The sequence below is a fragment of the Balaenoptera musculus genome, chromosome 2, assembly GCF_009873245.2.
Source record: "Balaenoptera musculus isolate JJ_BM4_2016_0621 chromosome 2, mBalMus1.pri.v3, whole genome shotgun sequence".
Lineage (NCBI taxonomy): Eukaryota > Metazoa > Chordata > Mammalia > Artiodactyla > Balaenopteridae > Balaenoptera > Balaenoptera musculus.
Genome location: NC_045786.1, coordinates 15,928,373 through 15,954,390, shown reverse-complemented (window position 1 = coordinate 15,954,390; position 26,018 = coordinate 15,928,373). Strand labels below are relative to the sequence as shown.

The following is a 26,018-nucleotide window of genomic DNA, read 5'->3' as shown; positions in this document are numbered from 1 at the left end:
CTGAGGGGAGGGAAGAATGAAAAGTTTCAGTTGGGGAAAATCAAACAGTTGTGGACTTGGATGGTAGTGATGTTTGCATATCAATGTGAATTATTGTTTTTATCACAGAACTATATATGTGAAATGGTTAAAATGATGCATTTTGTATTTTGGCACAGTTTTCCAAGAAAAGCAGGATTTAACATTAAGGAAAGTCTACAACTATGCCTCATAGAACTTTCAGGAGGAAAAGAAATGTGCATTATTAATATAGGCCCAGGCAAAATTGTGAAATAAATGGTTTGCTTTTAATACCTTCTACCTCTCCTTTTTAGAGTTCTCCTAACTCTTACAGTTTCCCTGTCTTCTAAGAACTTTATATTGTGATGATCTACTCATACTATACTAAGTTAATCCCGAGTTCTGCATCAATTTCTTCACCACTACCACTATTAAAATTTTTTTCTATTCCTTACCATTTTCTCAGAAGTGTGCCCTATGTTAACTATCACTTGAGGATATAGTTTAATATTTGTCTCCACTTATGGTGTTAATGATTGAATCCATGAATGGCTCTGCGGTAAAATTTTAAAGAGAGAATCTGGCATGGTGGCAGCCAATTCAGAAGATAATTGGGTCTTCCAAGCAACCTCAAAGCACAACATGGAGATACCCTCTCTTTTTCACTGCAATATGCTGGACCTGTGGGATCACAAAATTAAAAACAAAATGATGAGTTGCTCAAGTTCAAAAAGCCCAGGAACATGGATTCTCCTAAGTTCCTGCATCCCATTCCTCCTGTTCCATATGTTGTCCAACTGCAGCACTGCTGTGGTAGCAGGAAAATCTCCACGCAGACAGACTTTAGTAAGTACTATCAGATTTGAATGTAAATGTGTGGGATATGAGATTATAAAAGGCAAATCAACCACAATTCAGGAAAAATTTTTCAAATGGTTTAAAATACACAATTCTCTATTGGGAGGAAAATGAATACTTAGAAAATTTTCTGATGCATTTTTGAATAATCTGGCCGTTATAGAAGTTCATGATTGCTTTTTAAATAACAATTAGTTGAAAAATGAATGCTCATTAGATTCATTTTGTAACAAAAGGAACCCCTGTTGAGACTATTCAGAAATAAAAATGTTTTATTTAGCTATTTTTCTAGTTCTAACACTTCCAGAATACATCATCATTATCCTTGTTTATTAAAGAGAACAAAGAACATTGGAAACAGACATCAACTAAATAATTGTAATGCAAGGTAATTTCTTGGTATTTAAAAACTGACACCTATGTGAGTGTGTGTGTACATTTCATACACATAATTGCTGAAATATGGTGATAAAAAATAGTTTAGAATATTTTGTAATCACGAGTAGATCATTGGAAAAAATGCTGGGACTAAAAGAGACTTGAAAACAGATACATACTTATGAAGATACATGCATAACTAATTGAATGACATGCACATTCATATACAAATAACTATATAATTTAGTTCATTTTCTGTTTAACCAGCTTCCTTGGACCACTAGGGGTCCATGACGTAATGATTGGGATATTCTGGATATTCTAAATATTTCAAAGGCCTTAAGGCAATTGTAAATTTAACCACGGTATGATTCACAGACTAATCAAGTTTCTTAGCTTTTAGATAGAATGACATGAATTCTGCCTGGAAATACTGGTTTCCTCAGTATTAGAAACTCTGACAGGCCTCTAATTCTAGGTCTTTGGTAAAAATGGGTTAGTGGCTTAACAATGAGACCTTGGAACAGAGCTTTAAGAATTCAGGTTCTGGAGTCAAAAAAGACCTGGTTCCAATCTTGGCCCCAACGTTCACTGGCTGCCTGCTTCATAAGGTTTTTGTAAGGAGTAAATAAACTACCGCAATTAGAATGCCTAGCACTGATCTCCCTCAGTAAATTGTGGCTATTAAGATACCTGTTAACATTACAGAATACAGCTGCTTTGTAAAATCTTTCAAAATAAGGAATCTAGGACTAAAAATAATAAAATAGACCACTGGTAATAAAGCAGGTTTAGATAATGTTTAAAAATGTAGTTTCTAATTCAGCTTTCAGTACTCACATGGATGTTCTCAAGGATATGCACCAGATGTATTATTACTAAATAATATTTTTCTGAAATGTGATTAAATAAAAATTATGTTTTTGTGACTGGGTTGCCAGGCACTGTCTATCTATTAATCAGAATAACCACTGTGGCTAATGCAACCAGTTAGCACAAGAACAAGCTTGTCAAAGGAACATCTCCAGTTACAACCCAGGGATGGTATAGTTGCTGTTGAATTAATCTGTTTTTTAGAGAGTGACATTTACAGATGGTGGATAATGGAATAAAGCCCTCCCTGGGGGGTTATTGTGAGCAACCAAGTGTCCAAATCTTTCTCCCTCTCCCAAGCCTCTTGGATCACTTATACCAAGAGAAAAAGAAAAGAAAAAAAAAAAAAGCCAGAAAATGCCTTGCTGTGATAAAAACACCAGGGATTTCAAGAACATTGAGATTCAACAGGGAGTGCTATGCTTAATTCCAGGGGTCCATCACAGCCACAATGGCTGAATTTGTATCAGAGGGTCCTCTCTGAATTGGTCTGCCCAAACCTGAAATTCTGATATGGCTGGAACATTAAGGTGGATTTGAAGATGTACCCTTAATAATAATGCCTCATATTTTGTGGTGCCTAAGAGTTATGTTTATATATACATTATGTCGTAAGATCCTCACAGCAGTCATTTGAGGGAGAAAGGGCAGGATGCCATTATTTCAGTTTCACAGGTGAAGAAAAGGGCTTGGTGTGGTTAAGTGGTTTAGCAAGGCCCTCAGTGAATAAGAGACAAAATCAAGGTTAGGTCCTCAGTCTTTTGACCTCATGTGTGGCATTCTTCCTATATGACCACACTGGTTTTTAATATGGGGTGATTTATTCGAATGTCATAGGCAAAAAAGCTTTACATTGATAAAGTAGACTTAAATTGTGAGAAATTATCCTGATGTTAATCTCTTTGTAATTTGTTCCTAAGCTTTCTTTTTCACCTATTGTTTTATTTCTTAAAAAGCCACATGTGGGGGCTTCCCTGGTGGCGCAGTGGTTGAGAGTCTGCCTGCCAATGCAGGGGACACGGGTTCGAGCCCTGGTGTGGGAAGATCCCACATGCCGCGGAGCGACTGGGCCCGTGAGCCACTATTGCTGAGCCTGCGCGTCTGGAGCCTGTGCTCCGCGATGAAGAGTGGCCCCCGCTTGCCACAACTAGAGAAAGCCCTCGCACAGAAATGAAGACCCAACACAGCCATAAATAAATAAATACATTAAAAAAAAATAACCTGTTAAAAAAAAAAAGAACCCATTTAAAAAAAAAAAAGCCACATGTGGGGTTGTGAAAGTGGATTTCTTTTTTCTCTCATTAGGCTCACACTATGAAAGATGTGATTTTGAGGATGGACTCTGTAGTATGATGCAAGATCAGAGTCTGCGACTCGGCTGGACAAAGAGGAATGGGACGACTGGCCCATCACCTCCATTGCATGACCACAACGGTGATACGTCTGGTAAGTGCTTTGAACTTCTTTTTTTTTTTTTTTTTTGGTCAAGTGGTTGGTAAGGACAGTAGAATCATGGCTGATGGTTAGATATTAATGATGATAATGTCTAATTTTATACATTCTTTAACTATATTCAAGATATTTATGATTCTAAAATGTCATATTAAATTCTTATAATTGGGTTCCTGGGACCCCAAAGGTCTATCTAGATAATAATTGGGATTTTCTAGCTATTTTGACTCTGTAAGGAAACTGTGAAATTTAAACATAGTACTACATAGATTAATTTGTCAAATATCTTTGCTTTTGTTTAGACTGATTTTAGCTTTCTCTAGTAATACTTGTTTTCTTTGGCTGACTAGAAAGCTCTGATGGGAGTTCTGGAGCCAGACATTTATTAATTTCTTTATTTGTTAACTAATGAAGTTCATTCACTTGCCATTTTATACCAGATATTTTAGTGAGCAAAACCTGACTCTGTGCCTGCCTTCATCTGATGGGCTTACACATGGTATGAAAAGAGGTAATCTTTTGCCTGGTATAACTAATTGAAGGCTGGTGATTTGTTAATAAAATTTATACTTCTCTCAAATAAATACAATTAAATGTTAAATATGAGTATTCCCTAGAGACAATTTAAAGCGATTAGATGTTAGTAGTTTGGAAATGTTTACATAAATACAATACATGTGGTTAGAATCCTGGTGCTGTGACTTACTAGCTATATAATCTTGAGCAATTTACTTTGTTAAACCTTGGTTTTCTCAACTCTAAAATCTATCATAAGATAGGATTTGAGAGCTAAGATGTTGTAAGTAGAACTTGTCATAAAATATCTGATAAAAGTTGATGTTTAGTACATTTCTGAATAATTTTGGTGTTCCTAATTTTAACTCTTATGTAAGTAAAATGGAGTTTATTGTCCTTGGCTTTGATGACAAAAATAAGTTTTAAAAAAGAATTTTTAACAATTGTTAGGAATAAGCCAAGTTTATCACCAAAAATAAAAACGGGGGGAGCCAGACTTCACAAACAGGACCGACTCACTGGAATTACGTAAAACATTTATTATGGATACAGTTGTGTTAGATGGTGATATTAAATCTGGTTCCCAAATTTTAGCGATTGTGATACCATTTCCCTTTTAGAACCTCCTCACTGTTTTTTCCTTTTACTTAGAAGATTTTTTCACAGTGTACAGTTACTTACCTTAGTCTCCATCATGGGCAGCGTACTTGGTATTTTCTTTTTGTGTTATATGTGGCTCTGATTCTCTCCTTCTTGCCGCCTCGTCTTGAAGTTAGACAACATCAGGGTCTCCACCTCTTTTCTTTTCTCATTTCCTCCCTCTTTCTTTCTTCCTTCTCTTTTCTTATTTTGCCATGCTAATTTTTTGATAGCCTAGTAAAGAGATAAAATGGGATCAATTCACATCAAAATTGAGATGTTATATAGGCAGACACTATCTTAGCTATATCGCTTGGTTTAATTTAAGATCTCTGGAGTCAGACTGGTTGTGTTTGAACCCTGGCCCTGCTAGCCTGCTAGCTGTGTGGTCTCAGTTTCCTCATCTGTAAAATAGAAATAATAATAATAATACTATAAGCCTCATAGGGAAAGAGGGGCAAAATGTTGCCTAGCGTAATAATTGAAGGCTAGTGATTTTAATAATAGTGATGCATCTCTTATAACTACAATTAAATGTTAAAATATGAGTATTTCCCTAGAGACTGCTTTAAATAAGCAAATGGTTTGCCTTCAGATGTAAGGTGCTTGAAAACGTTTATGGAAAAAATAGTCATGCTGGAATCTTGTCTCCATTCAACAATCCTTATTTCATGAGTATTAATAAAATTTTTGATTAACTTACACTTGAAATAATTTGTCAGTGCTCCAGATTAATATTTTTCATCATGTAATCAATGCCTTGAGAAGTTTTCAGAGCTAAGTTTGAAAATCTATTAGAACATTAAAAACATCACTGTGTCAATATTTGAAGTCTACTAAAGCTTGAGGCAGAGTGATTAAGATGTAGTATTGATTTTTAAAAGTGTGTATAGCATTGTAATTAGATAAAATAGTATCATTACAGAAATTCAAATACATCTTTGCAATGATAGTAAAACTTTTTTTTTTTTTTTAAAGGCATGATGGTGGAAGGATGCTTGATTTTCTTAAAATTTTATTTTATTTATTTATTTATTTTTTGGCTGTGTTGGGTCTTCGTTTCTGTGCGAGGGCTTTCTCTAGTTGGGGCAAGTGGGGGCCACTCTTCATCGCGGTGCACGGGCCTCTCACTACCGCGGCCTCTTTTGTTGTAGAGCACAGGCTCCAGACGCGCAGGCTCAGTAGTTGTGGCACACGGGCTTAGTTGCTCCACGGCATGTGGGATCTGCCCAGACCAGGGCTCGAACCCGTGTCCCCTGCATTGGCAGGCAGACTCTCAACCACTGCGCCACCAGGGAAGCCCAGTAAAACTTTTTTAAAAGAATGGAATATAATAGTTTTTCTTATAAGAATATAAAAGTTTTTCTTATAAAATATGAGCTTTTCTTAATTCTTATAAAAATAAAGAGTTTTAAATAATTCTAGAATTCAGCTCATGGTAAAGGTGATATGTGAGGTTTTTAAAATGTATAGTTCTCTGTAAACCTAAACTGTGTAGGTTATCAAAGATAAAAAGAATTTATTTGGAAAGTTAATATTTCCTTTTATACCACAGATTATTTTTCTTATTTGGGTATTTAAAATTAGGTTTAAATGGGATTATGAGAACTTTTGTTATTTTACCCAATGGCTAAATTGGGTCTAAAACCCATATATTATATTATGAAACACACACACTATTAAACAGCATCCAGTCTTTTTATTTTGTTCTAGGGAGGTATGATGATAATAGTCTAGGACTGGAGGTCCTTTGCTATTCTCCACAGACACACCTGCAGGACCCATTTCTGGGGCATTTCTTTGGTCATGTGGGATTGTTGGGCAGCACATAATAGCTTTGAAAGTTTCATCTACACTGTGTTTCTTAATTTATGGCCATATTAGCTCCATTTTGCCTAGTAAGCTATGAACAGGATCTATGAACCCACTTATTTTTTATTTGTATGTCCCCCCCACAAGAGTTTATTATAAACATTTTCAAGAAGGTGAAAAAGTTTGAAAAAACTTACTGTGACTAACCATATACCTACCACTTAGGTTATATAATTAAAATTACTATTCTATGTTTGTTTTTCAATATCTATCCATCCACCCATCCCTTTCTCCATCCATCAATCTGTCATATTTTCTATGCATTCAGAGAAAGTTGCAGGAATAACTTTACCGCAAATACGGCAACATGGTATCATTAACTAGACGTAGAGATCAACAAACCATGTCCTGTGGGTCATTTTCCTATTTTTGTAAATACAGTTCTATTGGAACACAGCCATGCCCATTCATTCACAAATTGTCTGTGGCTGCTTTTGTACTACAGTCTTGGAGTTGAGTGGTTGTGACAGAGACCATATGTCGACAAAGCCTAAACTATTTGGTCCCTTAAGAAAAAGTTTGTCCTTGTGCTGGAGTTAGGTATTCATTACAGTTCTTTTTTTTTTTTTTTTTTCCCCTTTGAAGTAAAACTTACATTATATGAAAATACCAATTTAAGTGTATCAATACTATTGGATAAGTTCTGACAAATGCATTCACCTGTGCAACTCAAACCCCTAACAAAATGTGAAACATTACTGTCACACCAGAGAGTTCCCTCAGGTCCCTTCCTAGCAGTCCTTACTCCCATCCTCTGCTCCCAAAATAATCACTGCTTTAATCCCTTTTCCTCCTCCATAGATTAGCTTTGCCTATTCTAGAACTTCATATAAATGAACTAGTGCATTATATGCCCTTTTGTGTAAGGCTTTTCTCACTTTGCTCTCAGATTCATCCAGCTTGTAGCATGTAACATGAGTTCTTTCATTTTTATTGCTGAGCAGTTTGCAATTGAATAAGTTTACTTGTCCGTTCTCCTATTGATGGACACCTGTGTTTTCTTCCTGTTTTGGGCTATTATGAATACAGCTGCCATGAACGTTTTTGTACAAGTCATTGTGAATATATGTTTTTAACTCTCTTTGGTAAATACCTAGAACTGAAATGCTGCGTCAGTGGATGTTTAGTTTTATGAGAACTGCCGGAGCTTTTTCTAAGGTAGCTGTACAATTTCACACTTCTACCACAATCTATGAGACCTCCTGTTGTTCTACACCTTTGTTAATATTTTCTATTTACTGGTTTCATTTTGATCATTCTGCTAGGTATGTGGTGGTATCTCACCGTGGTTTGAATTTGAATTTTCCTGATGACTGTTGATATTGGTCTCTTTTGCATGAGCTTATTGGCTATTAATATATCTTCTTTTGTAAATTTTCTGCTCATATTTTGCTTAATTTTTATTGGGCTACTTGTTTTTTATGAATGAGTTGTAATTTTTAAAATAGGCTCTAATTTTGGAGTACATTCACAGCAAAATTGAATAGACATCACAGATTTCCTGTACACCCCATGGTCCCACATACACACAGCCTCCCCCCACTACAAAACTTCCTCACCAGAGTGGTACATTTGTTACAATCAATGAACCTACATGGACACATCATTTTCACGCAACGTCCGTAGTTTATATTAGGGTTCACTCTTGGCGTTGTACACTCTATGGATTTGGACAAATGTATAATGACATGTATTGATATGCATTTAAGTTTCATCCATGTCTTTTCATGGCTTGATAGATCATTTCTTTTTAGTGGTGAATAATATTCCACTGTCTGGATGTACAGTAGTTTACCCATTCACCTGCCGAAGGGCATCTTGGTTGTTTCCACATTTTGGCAATTATGAATAAAGCTACCATAAACATCCAGCTGCTGGTTTTTGTGTGCACGTAAGTTTTCATCTCCTTTGTATAAATACCAAGGAACATGACTGCTTGATTCTATGGTGAGAGTATGCTTAGTTTTATAAGAAACTGCCAAAGAGTCATCTAAAGTGGCTGTACCATTTTGCATTCCCATCAGCAATGAATGAGAGTTCCTTGTACCAGTTTTTATATATCTTGGCTTCCCATTCTTTCTAAGATTTATGCTTACAAATATTTTCTCCAAGTCTGTGGAATGTATATTAATCTTCTTATTGACATTTTTGATGAGAAGTCTTTAATTTTATGAAATCCACTTTTTCTATTTTTACTGTGTCAATTTTGTTGGCATGAAGTTGTTAAGAGTCAGTTATCCTTTCAATGTCTGTAGAATGTATAGCAACAACCCCCCTTATTCCTGCTGTTGATTATTTATGTTTTATCTCCTCTCTTCTTCTCTTCTCTTCTACCTAGGATTTTCCTTTTATTTATTTTTCTTTTTTTTCTTATTTCCTGATGTGGACATTTTGGTTCACCAGTTTTGATATATACTATTCAGTTAAAACATTTTCTAATTTCCTTTGTAACTTATTCTTTGGTCCATGGATTATTTAGAAGTGTGCTGTTGAATGTCCAAATATTATGTTTGTGGGGTTTTGACATACTATTATTGACTTCTAATTTTAATTACCTTTTGGTTAATACATTCTTTTATTTCAGTCTTAAAATATTTTGAGACTTAGTTTATGATACAGCATATAATCTGTCTAGGTGAAAATACCAGGTGAATTAGAAAAGAATGTGTATTCTGCAATTATTGGGTATAGGGGTCTATAACTATCAATTAGGTTAAGGTGATAAAATAGTGTGCAAGTCATCTGTCTTTTCTTATGTTGTTTTTACGATATATTTTTTCCTATTGTTTGTTTTCAACCTGTCTGTGTCTTTATACTTAAAGTGTGTCTCTGGGAGACAGCATATAGTTGAATCTTGCTTTTGTATCCATTATGATAATTCATTTCATTGGAATGTTTAATCCATTTAATTTAATATAATAATTGGTATTGTTAGATTTATCTCAACATTTTATTATTTGTCTTCTGTTTGAACATTCTGTTTTTGATCCTTCTGGTTTCCTTCTCTGCCTTCTTTGGGATTATTTGAATATTTTTAAAAATCCTGTTTTAAATGGCTTTTTAGTTGTATGTCTTAACATTTAATTTTGTGGTAACTCTAGGGATTATGGCATATACTCTTAATTCTTTATAGTATACTTAAAATTGATATTGTAAAATATCCTTATAATATAGAAAATTTAGAAAAGCATAGGTCATTTATCCCTTTCTCATTGTCCTTTACTTTATAGTGATCCCATGTATTATGTCTATAATCTATAATATGTAAGTTATAAATCTTACAAGTCAATGCTATTTTTCTTTAAATATTATTAAAAATAAATTAAGAGAAAAATATTCTTTTATCATATTCATTACTTGCAATAATCTCCATTTCTTCTGACTATCTGAGTGTGTCTCTAGTATCATTTCTCTTCAGCATAAAGAATTTCCTTTAGTGTTTCTTGTAGTCCAGTTCTGCTGATGATAAATTGTTAGTTTTCCTTTACTGAAAATGTCTTTATTTTCCCTTTATTCTTGAAATATATTCTCATTAGATATAGAATTGTTCATGGACATATTTTTCTTTTAGTGCTTTAAAGATATTATTTCCCTGTCTTCTGGCCTCCCTATTCCCTGATGTGACATTCACAGTTATTAAAATGATTGTTTTGCTATATTTAATATAGCTTTGTTTTTCTTAATGCTATCAAGATCTTTTATGTTGGTTTTAATCAATTGGCTATAATGTGCCTAGGCATGAGATTTTAAAAGTCCTAATCAGGTTAAATAAGCTTCATGAATTTTAAATTGTTTTTCCACCAGTTTTGGAAAGTGTTCTCCCCTTATTTATTCAGATGTATTTTTCCATCTCATTCTTTCTCTCCTCTCCTTCTTGGACTTCAATCATCATGATGTTAGACAACATGTCTAACATATTGTTATTGAGGATCTTATACATTTTGATTGTTTTCTCTTTTTTCACGTTGAATAATTTCAATTGATTTATTTTCAAGTTCTGTGATTTTTTTCTGTGTCATCTTTAATATGCTTATAAGCCTATCCAGTGATCTTTTAAAAAATATCAGATATTCTATAAAAATTTTCATTTGATTGCTTTTAAATTGTGTTAATTTCTCTACTAAGATTTCTTATCCTTTCATGCATTATGAGTGTATTGTCCTTCACTGAGCATTAGTATAATTGTAATTTTAAAATCCTTGTCTCCTTCATCTCAGAATTGACCTCTGTTGACTGTCTTTTCCCATGGCATGGTCATATCTTCCTGGTCCTTTTTCTGTCAAATAATTTTGGATCATATCTATGACATTGTAAATTTACTACTGTAGAGTTTCTGGAGTCTGTTATATTTATTGAGAGTATTTATGATTGATTTCGTTTAAGTAGATGATTAGCTTGCTTAGACTCAAATTGAGAATTCTGTTTTGTAGTTTAGATATCAATTCAGTAGTTCAAATATCAATTCAGCTCTTTTAGCTTTAGTTACTAGAAGTGTTCCTTGCACATTCATGCTTCAGTTTTAGGCAGAGATTTGGGTAGAGTTTATTCATAGAACATGGGTCACCCCTTTTTCTGGCTCTTTTCTTTCTAGAATTCTGCCCTTTATTTATGGCGGACCTGCATGTCCCTGGCTTCTTTACCTGATTCTTCAGGCTAAGGAAATAGCAACCTTTCTATCAGTGTTTTAGCTGCAGTGGTAGCTTAACCTCAGGCCAAAGCTTTTAGGTTTTCCTTGTTTTTTTAATATAAGCATTATATTCATCACTGGGTTTTCTAACACCAGGATGTCCTAAACTGATCTATGCTGCCCTTTCTGAAGGGCACTAGGAACCATAATCTATTTCTCAATACTTGGCAGGCTGTGTTATTTAGACAGTGATTTAGATTCTTTTATTAATAAGAAACAGCAAAAGACAAAAAGTAGAAAAGAGTCTCATATTCTCACTCTCTAGATCAAGTTTTTATAGCCTTTATAGTCTTAATATCCATTTATTTTGATGTTAGTGAAAAAGTAATGTTTATTTATTATTTTATATATTAATTTAAAAACTTTTTATTGGGCATATATATTATTCCACACATTGTGTATGTGTAGCTATAATAGTGAACAAGAACACAGATCTTGTCCCCAGTGAAGCTGCAATTTAGTAAGGGAGACATTAACCTGAACATTAATGTTCTATTCCAGGGATCTGCATATTTTTTTTAAAGGGCCAGATAGTAAATAATTGTGGCTTTTTAGGGTATACAGTCTGTGTCCCAACTACTCAGTTCTGCCACTATACTGCTAAAGTTGCCATAAACAATACTTAAAGATAAAGCATGACTATATTATAATAAAACTTTACTGATGGACACTGGAATTTATAATTCATATAACTTTCACATGTCATAAAATACTATTCTTTTGAATTTTTTTTAACCACTTAAAAGTGTAAAAACCCTTAGCTCTCAGGCCATGCAAAATCAGGTGGAAGGTGAGATTTGTCTGCAGGTCATAGTTTGCTGTCCCTTAGTCTGTTCAATAAACATTAATTGAGCATTTTTGCATCTGACAATATGCAATGGAGATACATAAGTAAAGGATAAAATTCCTCCACTAACAGATAAGTTATAATCTTAATTTTAGTGGTCAGTATTCAATTCATTTTTGTAGCAAACATAGGTGAAGCTTACTTTGATCTATACTCTGATTTTGCAAAGAAATCAACTTCATTACACTGTTATTTAAAAATTCATCTGAATTTTCAATTATGGAAGAGATTTTGTTACAGTAGTTAAGCCTGTTTCTTATAATAAAAATAAAAATAAGAATTGTGTTCATTAAGTGGGTATACAGTGTATTTTTCCACTTGTGCATCTTTAATATTGTAGTTACACTAGTTTAAAAGTAAAAATTAATTAATGATGAAAAATTTATTACGTTTATGAACATATATTTTTATATGTTGTTATCAATTGTTAATTTCAGTTCAAAAGCTCTTATTAAGCCCAGTGTGTGTAAGGCATCATGATAAAGGCTGCGAATGTTATAAAGACTTTTAAGATACATGTTGCATATTAGAGTGTTTATGATCTCTTTGGAAAGCATTCTCAAGAATAACCCAGTTAATTTTAATACAGGGAGAAATTTGAAAAGTACTATATTAGTCTGAGCAGATTGCTCCGTGGCTATAGGCAAATTCTGACACTGGAAAGGAGAAGGGCATTTGAGAAAGGACTTGAAAGATGAGTGATATTTCAATGGACAAGGAAGTGAAAGAAATATTTCAAACTGAAAGAACCACATAAGGACCATATAGAGTTACTTGGTGTGCCCAGGCAATGATACAGCAGTCTGCTGTGGCTAGAGAATACTGTCTCTGGAAATGAAGATTAGGCCAAAAGTGTATTTGGGAATGTCAGGAATTATGTCACCCAAAGGTTACTGATTTTGCTCATCAGTACCATTTCCTTCCCTCTTTTCCCATCTCTACCCAAACTCCTTCACAGCTGACAGTCCTATTACCAATAATTACCAATACTGTCCAATCAGGCAGTGGAAACGAGAGGGTTGATGGATAATGCAACTCCTCAGCCACACCACATAATTAATTTTAAAGGCATACACGTTTGGTACTTCATAATTCATTCTGCCTCAAGTAGTGTTTTGCAGAGAGCTTCCGTTTTTGTTTTTCTTTCCCACAAATTATTTGATTGCGAGGTTCATGATATCAGGGTTCTTGATGTGTGCCTGCATGTGTGTGCATTTAAAATAAGCTACATGAGGTTTATATAATTCTTCTATAAACGTGATGCTTATTTTTTATTGGATAATATATTTGTTTATTTCCTCATTCCTTTTATTTCAAATTCAGGTAATATATCAGTCAGGGAATCATAATTGACAGCCCAGATGATTATTTGAATTAACTGATATGACATCAATGAAATTACTCCACGTAAATTAGTAGTCAACCTATCTTAAAGTAAATGATATTATTTCACTAATTAGAGCCAAAAAATAATATGTGCTACAATTTCTCTGTAGACATAGAATTTTTTCCTTTATACCATTTGCTTTCCTTTTGGCAGAAATTTTATCTTTACAGGCAGGTGACTTATTTGTTAAATTTATATGAGTATTAATTCAAACTAATTCAGCCTCATACTGAATCCATACTGAACAGAAATACATAAAATAAAATAAATGTATATTGAAATAAATATGATACACATTTCAAAGAATGTACCTTTTGAATCATAGCCAAATGGTCAGTAGACTGAGATTCTGCCAAATGAAAGTAGGCAGGGACTTTTACCAATTAAAGTGGTTGGAAAGGACCCAGAAGATTTTAGTTCTCTGCAAATGAAGTCTCGCAACTCTGATGATTAATTATGCTGATTCGGTGTCCTACAACCGAATCAGTAAAGGGAGAACTCATAGGAACATAACTGCTTTAGGCCTCATAGATTTTGGTCAGTGCATTATAACCTAGCAAATGGAACAAGGGAACCAAATTAGTGACTACTGATTGTAGTAGGCAGAATTCTAAAGATGTGCCCCCAAGATTCTCATCCCCTGGTTATTCAAACACTAATCTAGGTACTTCTATCAAAGGACTTTGCAGTTGTAATTAAAGTTACCAATTAGCTGATCTTAACATGGGAAGATTATCATCGACTGTTCAAATGGGCTGATGTAATTGCATGGTTCCTTAGGACCTTCTATGTACAAGACCATGTCATTTGCAAATAGAGTTTTACTTTCTGTTTCCTTTCTGGCTGCCTTTTATTTCATTTCCTTGTCTAATTGCCCACCTAGAAACTTGGGTGCAATGTTGAATAGAATTGGTGATAGCAGATATCCTTATTTCCATTAGTGGAAAACTTTTTAAACTTTTACCATCAGGTTTGATGTTACCTGAGGGTTTTTTGTAGTTGCCGTTTATCAGGTAAGCATGTTCACGTCTCTGACTAATATATGAAGTGTTTTTTATCCCGAGAAAGTGTTAGACTTTTTCAAATGTGTTTTCTGCATCTATTGAGATGATCATGTCATTTTGGGCCTTTATTTATATGGTGTTTTATAGTGATTAGTTTTCATATAGTGATTGGTTTTCATATGTTGAACCAAATTTGCATTCCTGGGATAAATTCCACTTGGTCATGGTGAATAATCCTTTTTATATCTTTATGTCTTGCTTGATGAGGCTTTCCAGTGTTTTGTTTAGTATTTTTACATGTATGTTAATCACGGATATTGATCTATAATTTTCTTTTTTTTGATATGTTTGTGATATGTTTGCCAGGTTTTGGTATCAAGGAAATAATGGCCTCACAGAATGAGTTGGGAAGTCTTTCCTCTTATAATTTGTGCAAGAGTTGGTGAAGTTAGTGTCAATTCTCTAAATGTTTTATAGAATTCACTAGTTCATCCTTCTGTGACTGAGAATTTCTTTGTGGGGAGCTTTTTGGTTACTGATTCATTCTTTTGTTATCTATTCAGATTTTCTATCTCTACTAGAGTCAGTTTTGGTCCTGAATCAGTTTTTGTGTCTTGCTAGGATTTTTTTCATATTATCAAGGTTATCTAATTTGTTAGCCTGCATTTGTTGATAATATTTCCTTATAATTCTTTTTATTTCTATAAAGTTGGTAGTTCTGACCCTTGTTTCACTATTCATTCAGTAAATTGAGTTATCTTCTTTTTTTTATTGGTCAGTCTAGTGAAAGATTTGTTAATTTTGTTGATCTTTCCAAAAACCAACTTTTGGTTTATTTAATTTTATTCTATTGGTTGTCTATTCTCTATTTGATTTATTTATGCTCTAATATTTACTATTTTCTTCTACTACTTGCTTTGGGTTTAGTTTGCTCTTCTTCCAGCTTTGTAAGGTGAAAGTTTAGATTGTTGATTTTAAAACTTTTTTTTAAATTTAATGATTTATAGCTATAAATTTATTTCTAAGCACAAATTTAACTGCATCTCATGCATTTTGATATATTGTATTTTCACAGTGCTTCAAAATGCATGAGATGCAGTTAAATTAGTTATTCATCTCAAGTATTTTCTAATTTCTCTTCTGATTTTCACCTTTGACCCATTAGGAGTGTGTTATCTAATGTCTACATGTTTGCAAATTTCCTGCATTTCTTTCTGCTCTTGACTCAAATCACTCCATTGTAGCTGTAGAACATACTTGTATGATTAACATCCTCTTAAATGTATTGAGACTTGTTTTGTGGCCTAAAATAAGGTCTTTCCTGGAGAACATTTTGTGTGCACAATAGAAGCATATGCATTTTGCTGCTGTTGGATAGAGGATTCCACATGTGTCTGTTAGGTCTAATTGGTTTACAGTGTTGCTCAAGTCTTCTATACCCTTACTGATCTTCTGTCTAATTGTTCTATTCATTCTGAAAAATGGGGTGTTGAAGTTTCCAACTATTGTTGTTGAATTCTCTGTTTTCACTTTGATTCTATTAGTTTTTGTTTCTTATATTTTGGGGCTCTGTTTTTAGGTGCATATGTATTTAAAATTGTTATTTGTTTGATGGGTTGATTCTTTTCTCATTATAAATTGTTCTTTTATGTCTCTAATAACATTTTTATTGTGCATTAAAATATGTGTTTTGAATTTCCAGCTCTCTTTTAGTTGTTTGTATATTTTTTATATTTCTTTATTTTCAGCCTCTTTTTTTGTAGTTGAATTGTTGGCTTATGTTTTTATACAATATATCAACCTCAGACTTTTGATTGGAGACTTTAATCCATTTACATATAACATAATTACTGATAAGATAGGATTTACACCTGCTATCTGCTATTTGTTTTCTGTCTATGTCTTTCTTGTTACTCTGTTCCTCCATTACTCTTTTCTTCTCTGTTACATATATATTTTCCGTATGTATTATATATTGTATGTATATATATAATATTTGGGACTAGTTTACTGGATGCTTTAGGGATTACAACAATCTATGTTGGATTAGTACAATTTAATTGCAATAGTATTTAAGAAATTTGTCCTACCTAGCTCTATTCTCCCCACCTTTATGCTGTTATTGCCACAAATTGCATCTTAATATATTGTGTGCCCATTAACACTGAATTTTGAGTTTGATTTTTATCAAGTATAACAATCAATTATAGTGATTAGTTATTGATTTTATAATTTATATCTCTTTACTGATAGTCTCTACTTTGTAAGATATCATTCTCATGGTTTCTTAGTTCTTTAGACATGGTTTCCTTTAGCTCTTTGAAATATTTTAAATAGCTGATTTAAAGTCTTTTTTTCAGTAGGTCCAATGTCTGGGCTTTCTCAGAGACACTTTTGTTTGATTGTTTTTTTCCTTTGTATGAGTCACATTTTTTTGTTTCTTTGCATTTCTCACAATTTCTTTTGAAACATGGACATCTACAACAATATAATGTGGCCAAGTGTGGAAATCTTTTTCCTTCACTTTTACAGTTTGTTGTGGTTTGTTGTATTTGTTGTTTTTTACTTTAGTGACTTTCCTGGAATAATTCTGTAAAGTCTTTATTCCTGTCATGTGTGTCCATTGAATTCTCTGCTTGGTCAGCTAAGTGGTCAGCTGGAAAGAGAGTTTCCTAAATGCCTGGAACCAATAAATTTCCCAGTGTTTGTTGAGGGACTCTATTGTGGTGTATCTTCAATACTTACCTAGGCAGTTGATATCTCTGTCTTATTCTTCACTTCCTACCTTAAGAGAGCCTCAAAGTCAGCCAGAGATGAGAGCTTAGGGCCTTTTCAGGTCTTTCCAGAGCATGTGTACAGCCCTATGCATGCACGTGTCTCTATAGGTTTGCGGGAAGATGTTGGAGCATTTCAAAGCTCCTATGGGACATTTCAGTTTCCAGTTTTGCTTTAAGCTTCTGGTTAGTCTCTTGTTGGCCCCATATGTTATGTACTGCACCAAGCAACAGTAAAGTTAAAACACTTGCAGTAATTGTTTTCAACACATGCCTACTGTAAAGAGTCTATTTGCACTGGACAATTTCAGACAGCCTTATAAGTGGTGTCTTTCAGGAAACACCAGACATATCAAATAATGATAATTATTTGATAATTATTTGGTAATGAGGTTTGAAAGAGTTTTAACTCTATTCTGCTCATTTCTGTGGTTGCCATGCTGCACCAGGAATGTGGGCTGCCATTTTTTATAGTTGCTGTGGAGCTGGAGAGTGGTGGGAATAGGGCCAAGTTAAAAAAAAAAAAGGAAAAGAAAACCCCCCCTAAAATTTACTGTTTTTACTGAGATTCAGTTATTTATTGAATAAAAGGTCTCCAGTTTGCCGTAAGCTTTACTGTGGCCATTTTTGCCAATATTTTCATTGCTTTTATTGAGGAGAAAAATTTCAGCGGTCTTTACATTGACATTTTTATTAATATCACTCTCATTTTTATTGCATATTTTATGATTCCCTAAAGTGATTCACCTAGCCCTTTATCACTGAAGCAGACCTAAATGTGTATGGCAGCATTTATTTACACATTGCTAGCAATTATAGGGGATTACTATTTGAGGGTATCCTTTGATACAGTTTTAACAAATATTATGTGCTTATGTCAAACTTGTTAGTTTAATGAACAGGAATGAGGCAAAACTTTATGATTCAATAAAAATGGAATTTAATAAATAGAAATTACCAACTTGAAGGAGTTTGTATCTAAGACTGTCATTTAACCTCTGTTATCTGAACTGAGCCATATTTCTGTCACAGATGAACACACTTTTCCTGTTCCAAAAGTTTTGACATTTTAACCTTTGCTTCAGGCTTTGGATATTGTCACAGTGATCCATTCCTGCAGCCTGATTTTTTTGGATATTATCTTACTGTTAAAATACTCAGTTTTTCGAGTTCCTTTGAGCCCATTGGTTACTCTACAGCATGCAATAGGATTTCTGTTTCTCCTGCTTGCATTCATTCCCATTAATCACTTAGAACTTGGGAAATGGAGGAAAGGCAAGACTGCCTATCAGTAGTTGAAGGAAGTGAGACTGAAAATTCTACGTTATCTTTTCTAAGGATCAAGGTTGGTGGAATTCACTGCCAAAGTTATTGAATTAGCCCTCAAAACTTGATTCATGGTTTTTGTTGCTTTCATATTTTATTTACTCCTACATGTACCCAGCTACTAAGAAGAAAAAGCCCTTTAACATAAACATTTAAGATTATAAATGAAATCATCCTGTCTTATTTTGTAATTTTAATAATTCTTATTTTGTAGCTTTAATAATTAACGACTTCATCACAAGGTGGTTTTAAATCTGTTTTGAAGATAGGCTATGCATTTGCTTTTATTGATGCAGGAATAAAATGGGAATTTATGAATCATATGAACAAACTGAAATGAATACGGTAGAGATTAATAGGAGACATGTGATGAGGATGGTGTTGTATGTGTGGTATGATGTTACTAGGCTCCCTCAAGGACTAAGAGGGGTGTGTGGAGAGAATATTGAATACCTTTTTTTGTTTTTTTTTTTAATCAGCTTTGAAAGTCTCTTCTTGATGCTTAGAGCCAGCAGTAGGAGAGGATATCAGATGAGGGAATGGGCATGTGGGAAAAACTTAGGCTGCCAAGGATCTGCTTCTTTCTTTTATACTCATAGACCTGATAACTGAAGTCCTAGGGAAAGCAAGATAACTTTCTATAAGATGATCTCTAAGGAACATCTCCAATTGTGAATTAAAGAACTTCTATACTCATAGGGAGCAAGGTAAAATTGTGCATTTGAAAGAATGCTATTGTCACTAAATTGGAATTTTTTAAAAAAATAAATAAAAAACAAAAAACCAAGTATTGCTATTGGGTGCATTTTTTACCCCATGAAAAGAAATCTTATTACTAGAACAAATGCTAAAGGATCTCAAGTTGTTTCTGAATTTAAAACTTTACTTTTTATGATAACCTGAAGGTTAACCTCATTTAATTTTTGACAAAATACAGAATAATTTACAGTGTCATAAAATGTGCTAGATGACATAGTTTGTATTTATAAAACACCTAGCTTAAATATTCATATAATTTATTATTTTATTGAAAATGCTGTTCTATTATTTAATAGCTTAATGTATCAATCTGATTTTTAAGACCAAACTTTCAAAAATAAATATGGTTAATTTAAGTGATTTCCTTGACAAATGAAAATAATTTTTACTGTATGTATGTATCACAAATTCTTTTTAGTAGCTGAGTATTTATAAACAGTAATTGAAGGCCTGTTGAATACTATTACCATTTGTATTGCAAATAATTGTATTTAAACTGCAAACAATAAATCCATATGGCTTATTATGCTCTTTTGATTATTCACTTGCTTAGCATTTGCTTTCCCTGCTGAATATGAAGCAAGAGCAAACTAATGGTTGTCCACTTGTGTCACCATGATACCAGCTCTTCATCTAAATTATATTTATAAAATTATTCCAGGTAGTACATTCTGAGAACAATTTTCTGTTATTGCAGGGACTTCAGTTATGCTTATGACTATGTTATATGCAATCATTAATGTTCTTTTCTGCTTCATTAGGGTACAATTTTGGAATAGCTGTAGGGAAGAAGAGGTTTTTTAGGTTTCATAATTTTACTATTGATTCTCTCAATGATGTGACAATAAAATTTGATTTCCAAGACAGCTTTCAAATACCACTGAATAATTTGGGTAGGTATGCCATCATAATCATCATCAACATCATTTTTTCATTCTTTTTGACAAATAGTGGCATACCAAATAGATGAGCAGGAAACAGTGGCTCCCATATTATACACTATAACCTTGTCAAGCATTGCAAAAAATCTATGAAAGCCCAGGGAATGTTCCACATTTATTTTATAGGCTTCTAAATAGTAAGTTGACCGGCATCGTCTGTACTGCAGCATACAGAAGAGCTTCGGGACTCAGTATCATTTTCCATAATCCTGGCAAAAGCTGGGACTATTTGATCCAATTCTTTCCGGAGAAAAACACAACAAAATAGGATCTCTTTTGAATTCTTCATTGAATTACTTATTTTGGTGGGCAGTCCCAGTATAATGTTTTCCCTGGATATCATCTTTGCTGGGTTATAACTTTCTAAGTTATGAGATGTATTTGGTCATGGACTACAGCCCATAACAGTGTTTTAGGGAGTATACTCACAATTAATTATTTTACTGGGGAATATATTGAAGTAACAATATCAGCCAGACCATTTGCAAAAATAAATGGTACGGATAAATATTTCATTCTTTAAACAAAAATATATTGACCCAATGTGGATATAGGCCTGAATTATTGCCTGGTGTATTAAATAAGTTTACCAGTGATGGCTCTGCATCTAACACACTAACCCTTGTTTTTAACAGCTCACTTCCTCTCATTGGTCTCTAATGTGGATTCTCCTTCCTCAAACTTACGAAGCAGAGTTTTTCTTTCCACAAATAACCAACATGCTTGTCAGGTATTTGAAAGCACACAGCATTTGAATTACTTTCCACATTTGGGAACTTCTTTATTATAATTATTTGGACATTCATTATTTTTCACAGATTACATTTTATTACTTCTCCAGCCAGATGAATGGCAAATTAACAGTTGGCTTTCAAACTACCTGTGGTGGTCCTACACAGCATTTATGGCAAAGCACGGCTGGGCTCCAAAATCAGTGGGAGAGGACTGTCCTCAAAATCCAGAGCCCCCAGAGATTTCAGGTATGCACGTTGTATTTTCTGTGTTTGAAGGAAAAACGATAAAGTATAGAGGTTTTGCACCAGGTGAATTAAAAGCAGGATGATTAATCATCCCAGTTGTCTGAGGACTGAGGAATTTGCCAGAACTTCAAGTGCTGAAACCAAACAGTCAGAAAATTGGGATGGCCAGTCACCCTAAAAGACAATTTTAAAAAGTTTTAAATTTATGTATCAAAACTAAGGTTGTTATGTATTAACATACATTGATATATAAGTAAAATATGACCTTCTAATACTCTTCCTAATTTCTTGAATCCCTCCACTTTTCTTAAAAACTCTCACTATTCCAATCCTCTCTTTTTTTTCATTTCTTATTCTTAAGAATCACTTCCCTTCCAAACTTTTCTCATGCTTTTGAGAGAACGGGACTATCTTAGGTAATGAGGAAATAGACAGTTTGATTTAAATACTAATTCCAAATGCTGTTGAAGTGGAATCATTGTCATATTCGTTTCATGGTGAAAGTCAAATTATTCAATACAGCCTTTATTTTCCAAAATAAATTTGAGAATTAAAGCCAATGCAAGCCTATAAAAGACAAACTTACTTATGCAGCCTAATAAAACTTATGGATGGTGGAAATTATAATCTAATAATTATTATGGGAGTTCTTGGAAAAGTATTGCCCACTTTAACATTTTGGACAGCCAAGCAAAATTTTCCAGTAAAAATGGGATCCTAAAGCATTTTATCCTGAACGAATTTGCTTTTTTTTAAAAAAAATCTTTATTGGAGTGTAATTGCTTTACAATGGTGTGTTAGTTTCTGCGGTATAACAAAGTGAATCAGCTATACATAAACATATATCCCCATATCTCCTCCCTCTTGCGTCTCCCTCCCACCCTCCCTATCCCAGCCCTCTAGGTGGTCACAAAGCACCAAGCTGATCTCCCTGTGCTATGCGGCTGCTTCCCACTAGCTATCTGTTTACATTTGGTAGTGTATATATGTCCATGCCACTCTCTTACTTCGTCCCAGCTTCCCCTTCCCCTTCCCTGTGTCCTCAAGTCCATTGTCTACGTCTGTGTCTTTATTCCTGTCCTGCCCCTAGGTTCGTCAGAACCTTTTTTTTTTTTTTTTAAGATCCCATATATATGTGTTAGAATGCGACATTTGTTTTTCTCTTTCTGACTTACTTCACTCTGTATGACAGTCTCTAGGTCCATCTACCTCACTACAAATAACTCAATTTCATTTCTTTTTATGGCTGAGTAATATTCCACTGTATATATGTGCCACATCTTCTTTATCCATTCCGTCTGTTGATGGACACTTAGGTTGCTTCCATGTCCTGGCTATTATAAATAGAGCATTGTGGTACGTGACTCTTTTTGAATTATGGTTTTCTCAGGGTATATGCCCAGTAATGGGATTGCTAGGTCATATGGTAGTTCTATTTTTAATTTTTAAAGGACTCTCCATACTGTTCTCCACAGTGGCTGTATCAATTTACATTCCCACCAGCAGTGCAAGAGGGCTCCCTTTTCTCCACACCCTCTCCGTCATTTATTGTTTGTAGATTTTTTGATGATGGCCATTCTGACTGGGGTGAGGTGATACCTCATTGTGGTTTTGATCTGCATTTCTCTAATGATTAGTGATGTTGAGCATACTTTCATGTGTTTGTTGCCAATCTGTATATCTTCCTTGGAGAAATGTCTATTTAGGTCTTCTGCCCATGTTTGGATTGGGTTGTTGGTTTTTTTGAAACTGAGCTGCATGAGCTGCCTGTATATTTTGGAGTTTAATCTGTTGTCAGTTGCTTCGTTTGCAAATATTTCCTCCGATTCTGAGGGTTGTCTTTTCGTCTTGTTTATGGTTTCCTTTGCTGTGCAAAAGGTTTTGTAAATTTCATTAGGTCCCATTTGTTTATTTTTGTTTTTATGTCCATTTCTTTAGGAGGTCCATCAAAAGGGATCTTGCTGTGATTTATGTCATACAGTGTTCTGCCTATGTTTTCCTCTAAGAGTTTTACAGTGCCTGGCCTTACGTTTAGATCTTTAATCCATTTTGAGTTTATTTTTGTGTATGGTGTTAGGGAGTGTTCTAATTTCATTCTTGTGCATGTAGCTGTCCAGTTTTGCCAGCACCACTTATTGAAGAGGCTGTCTTTTCTCCATTGTATATTCTTGCTTCCTTTATCAAAGATAAGGTGACTATATGTATGTGGGTTTACCTGTGGGCTTTCTATCCTGTTCCATTGATCTATATTTCTGTTTTTGTGCCAAAGCTACTGTCTTGATTACTGTAGCTTTGTAGTATAGTTGGAAGCCATGGAGCCTGATTCCTCCAGCTCCATTTTTCTTTCTCAAGATTGCTTTAGCTATTAGGGGTCTTTTGTGTTTCCATGCAAATTGTGAAAGTTTTTGTTCTAGTTCTGTGAAAAATGCCATTGGTAGTCTGATAGGGATTGCATTGAATCTGTAGATTGCTTTGGGTAGTAGAGTCATTTTCACAATGTTGATTCTTCCAATCCAAGATCATGGTATATCTCTCCATCTGTTTGTATCATCTTTAATTTCTTTCATCAGTGTCTTATAGTTTTCTGCATACAGGTCTTTTGTCTCTTTAGGTAGGTTTATTCCTAGGTATTTTATTCTTTTTGTTGCAGTGGTAAATGGGAGTGTTTCCTTAATTTCTCTGTCAGATTTTTCATCATTAGTGTATAGGAATGCAAGAGATTTCTGTGCATTAATTTTGTATCCTGCTACTTTACCAAATTCATTGCTTAGCTCTAGTAGTTTTCTGGTAGCATCTTTGGGATTCTCTATGTATAGTATCATGTCATCTGCAAGCAGTGACAGTTTTACTTCTTCTTTTCTGATCTGGAGTCCTTTTATTTCTTTTTCTTTTTCTTCTCTGATTGCTGTGGCTAAAAATTCCAAAGCTGTGTGTTGAGAGTGGGCAACCTTGTCTTGTTCCTGATCTTAGTGGAAATGGTTTCAGTTTTTCACCATTGAGAATGATGTTGGCTGTGGGTTTGTCATATATGGCCTTTATTATGTTGATGTAAGTTCCTTCTATGCCTACCTTCTGGGGAGTTTTTTAAAATCAGAAATGGGTGTTGAACTTTGTTGAAAGCTTTTTCTGCATCTACTGAGATGTTCGTATGGTTTTTATTCTTCAATTTATTTATATGGTTTATCACATTGATTTGTGTATATTGAAGAATCCATGCATTCCTGGGATAAATCCCACTTGATCATTGTGTATGATCCTTTTAATGTACTGTTGGATTCTGTTTGCTAGTATTTTGTTGAGGATTTTTGCATCTATGTTCATCAGTGATATTGACCTGTAGTATTCTTTTTTTGTGACATCTTTGTCTGGTTTTGATATCAAGGTGATGGTGGCCTCGTAGAATGAGTTTGGGAGTGTTCCTCTCTCTGCTATATTTTGGAAGGGTTTGAGAAGGATAGGTGTTAGCTCTTCTCTAAAGGTTTGATAGAATTTGCCTGTTGAGCCATCTTGTCTTGGGCTTTTGTTTGTTGGAAGATTTTGAACCACACTTTCCATTTCAGTGCTTGTGAATTGTCTGTTTATATTTTCTATTTCTTCCTGGTTCAGACTTGGAAGGTTGTGTTTTTCTAGGAATTTGTCCATTTCTTCCAGGTTGTCCATTTTATTGGCATATCACTGCTTGTAGTAATCTCTCATGATCCTTTGTATTTCTGCCGTGTCAGTCATTTTTTCTCCTTTTTCATTTCTAATTCTGTTGATTTGAGTCTTTTCCCTTTTTTTTTTTACACACACACACTGTATTTGATTTTTACAAGAGATAAATAAACTGACACCAAGCATTGTAAATGGATGACCACAACAAATGCAGCAATGATTGCAATTACCAAACCTGAAACACACTCATACTATGTCATAATATTGACATTCAGTCCAGTAATCCTCCACTGTAACAGCTCCTTTACTTTGCAGTGAAAATTGATTTGTACATTTTTTGCCTCTGAGTCCTTGTGGGATTTTTTTTTTAATTCAAACAGAAAGTCACAAAAATTATAATCATCCTCATCAGTTCACTCAGTCCCATGTAATTAATTTTTTTTTCATCTTGATCTTTTGTTAGCACTTTTATGAATTCATCAGTTTTCCATTAGAGTTCTGAAAATGCTTATTCATTCAGTTTAGCAGTATAGTCAGTTACCAGAAACCTGTACTTGTCAGAGTCTTTTCCATGAATTCCTTGAAGATGAAACCCTTTTATAGGAACATATTTGCAAAAGCATCAGAGTACACCTAGAACTTTCTGTAAATGACAAAAGACTTAAAAATGATCATGGTTAAAGATTTGATGAAAATTCATAATGCAATTGACAAGGAAAATTAGTTATTTCTGAGATATACATTTTAAAGTAATAACTAGAATTCTGACTTATAACATTATACCAGAACATATAAGATTTTTAGAAATTTCATGTAATGTCTGAAACATTTACATTAACATATTTCCATACAAATAACCGAAAGAAAGTTTAGTATTAGTTGGTTTTTTTTGTTGTTTGTTTGTTTTTTTATACTACAGTTTCTTATTAGTCATCAGTTTTATACACATCAGTGTATACATGTCAGTCCCAATTGCCCAATTCATTACACCACCACCCCCACCGCCCCACCGCTTTTCCCCCTTGGAGTCCATACGTTTGTTCTCTACATCTGTGTCTCAACTTCTGCCCT

General features: G+C 34.0%; 1 protein-coding gene across 1 annotated transcript in view; it reads left to right on the top strand.

Moving 5' to 3' along the window:
- The window catches only part of MALRD1 (MAM and LDL receptor class A domain containing 1), a 612,855-nt gene that overhangs the window by 8,364 nt on the left and 578,473 nt on the right, over positions 1-26,018 (top strand). Inside the window, exons 2-4 of the mRNA XM_036841268.1 lie at positions 3,415-3,555; positions 20,949-21,043; positions 21,132-21,293. Coding sequence (XP_036697163.1) covers positions 3,415-3,555; positions 20,949-21,043; positions 21,132-21,293 — 398 coding nt within the window. The remainder of the gene's footprint in view (positions 1-3,414; positions 3,556-20,948; positions 21,044-21,131; positions 21,294-26,018) is intronic.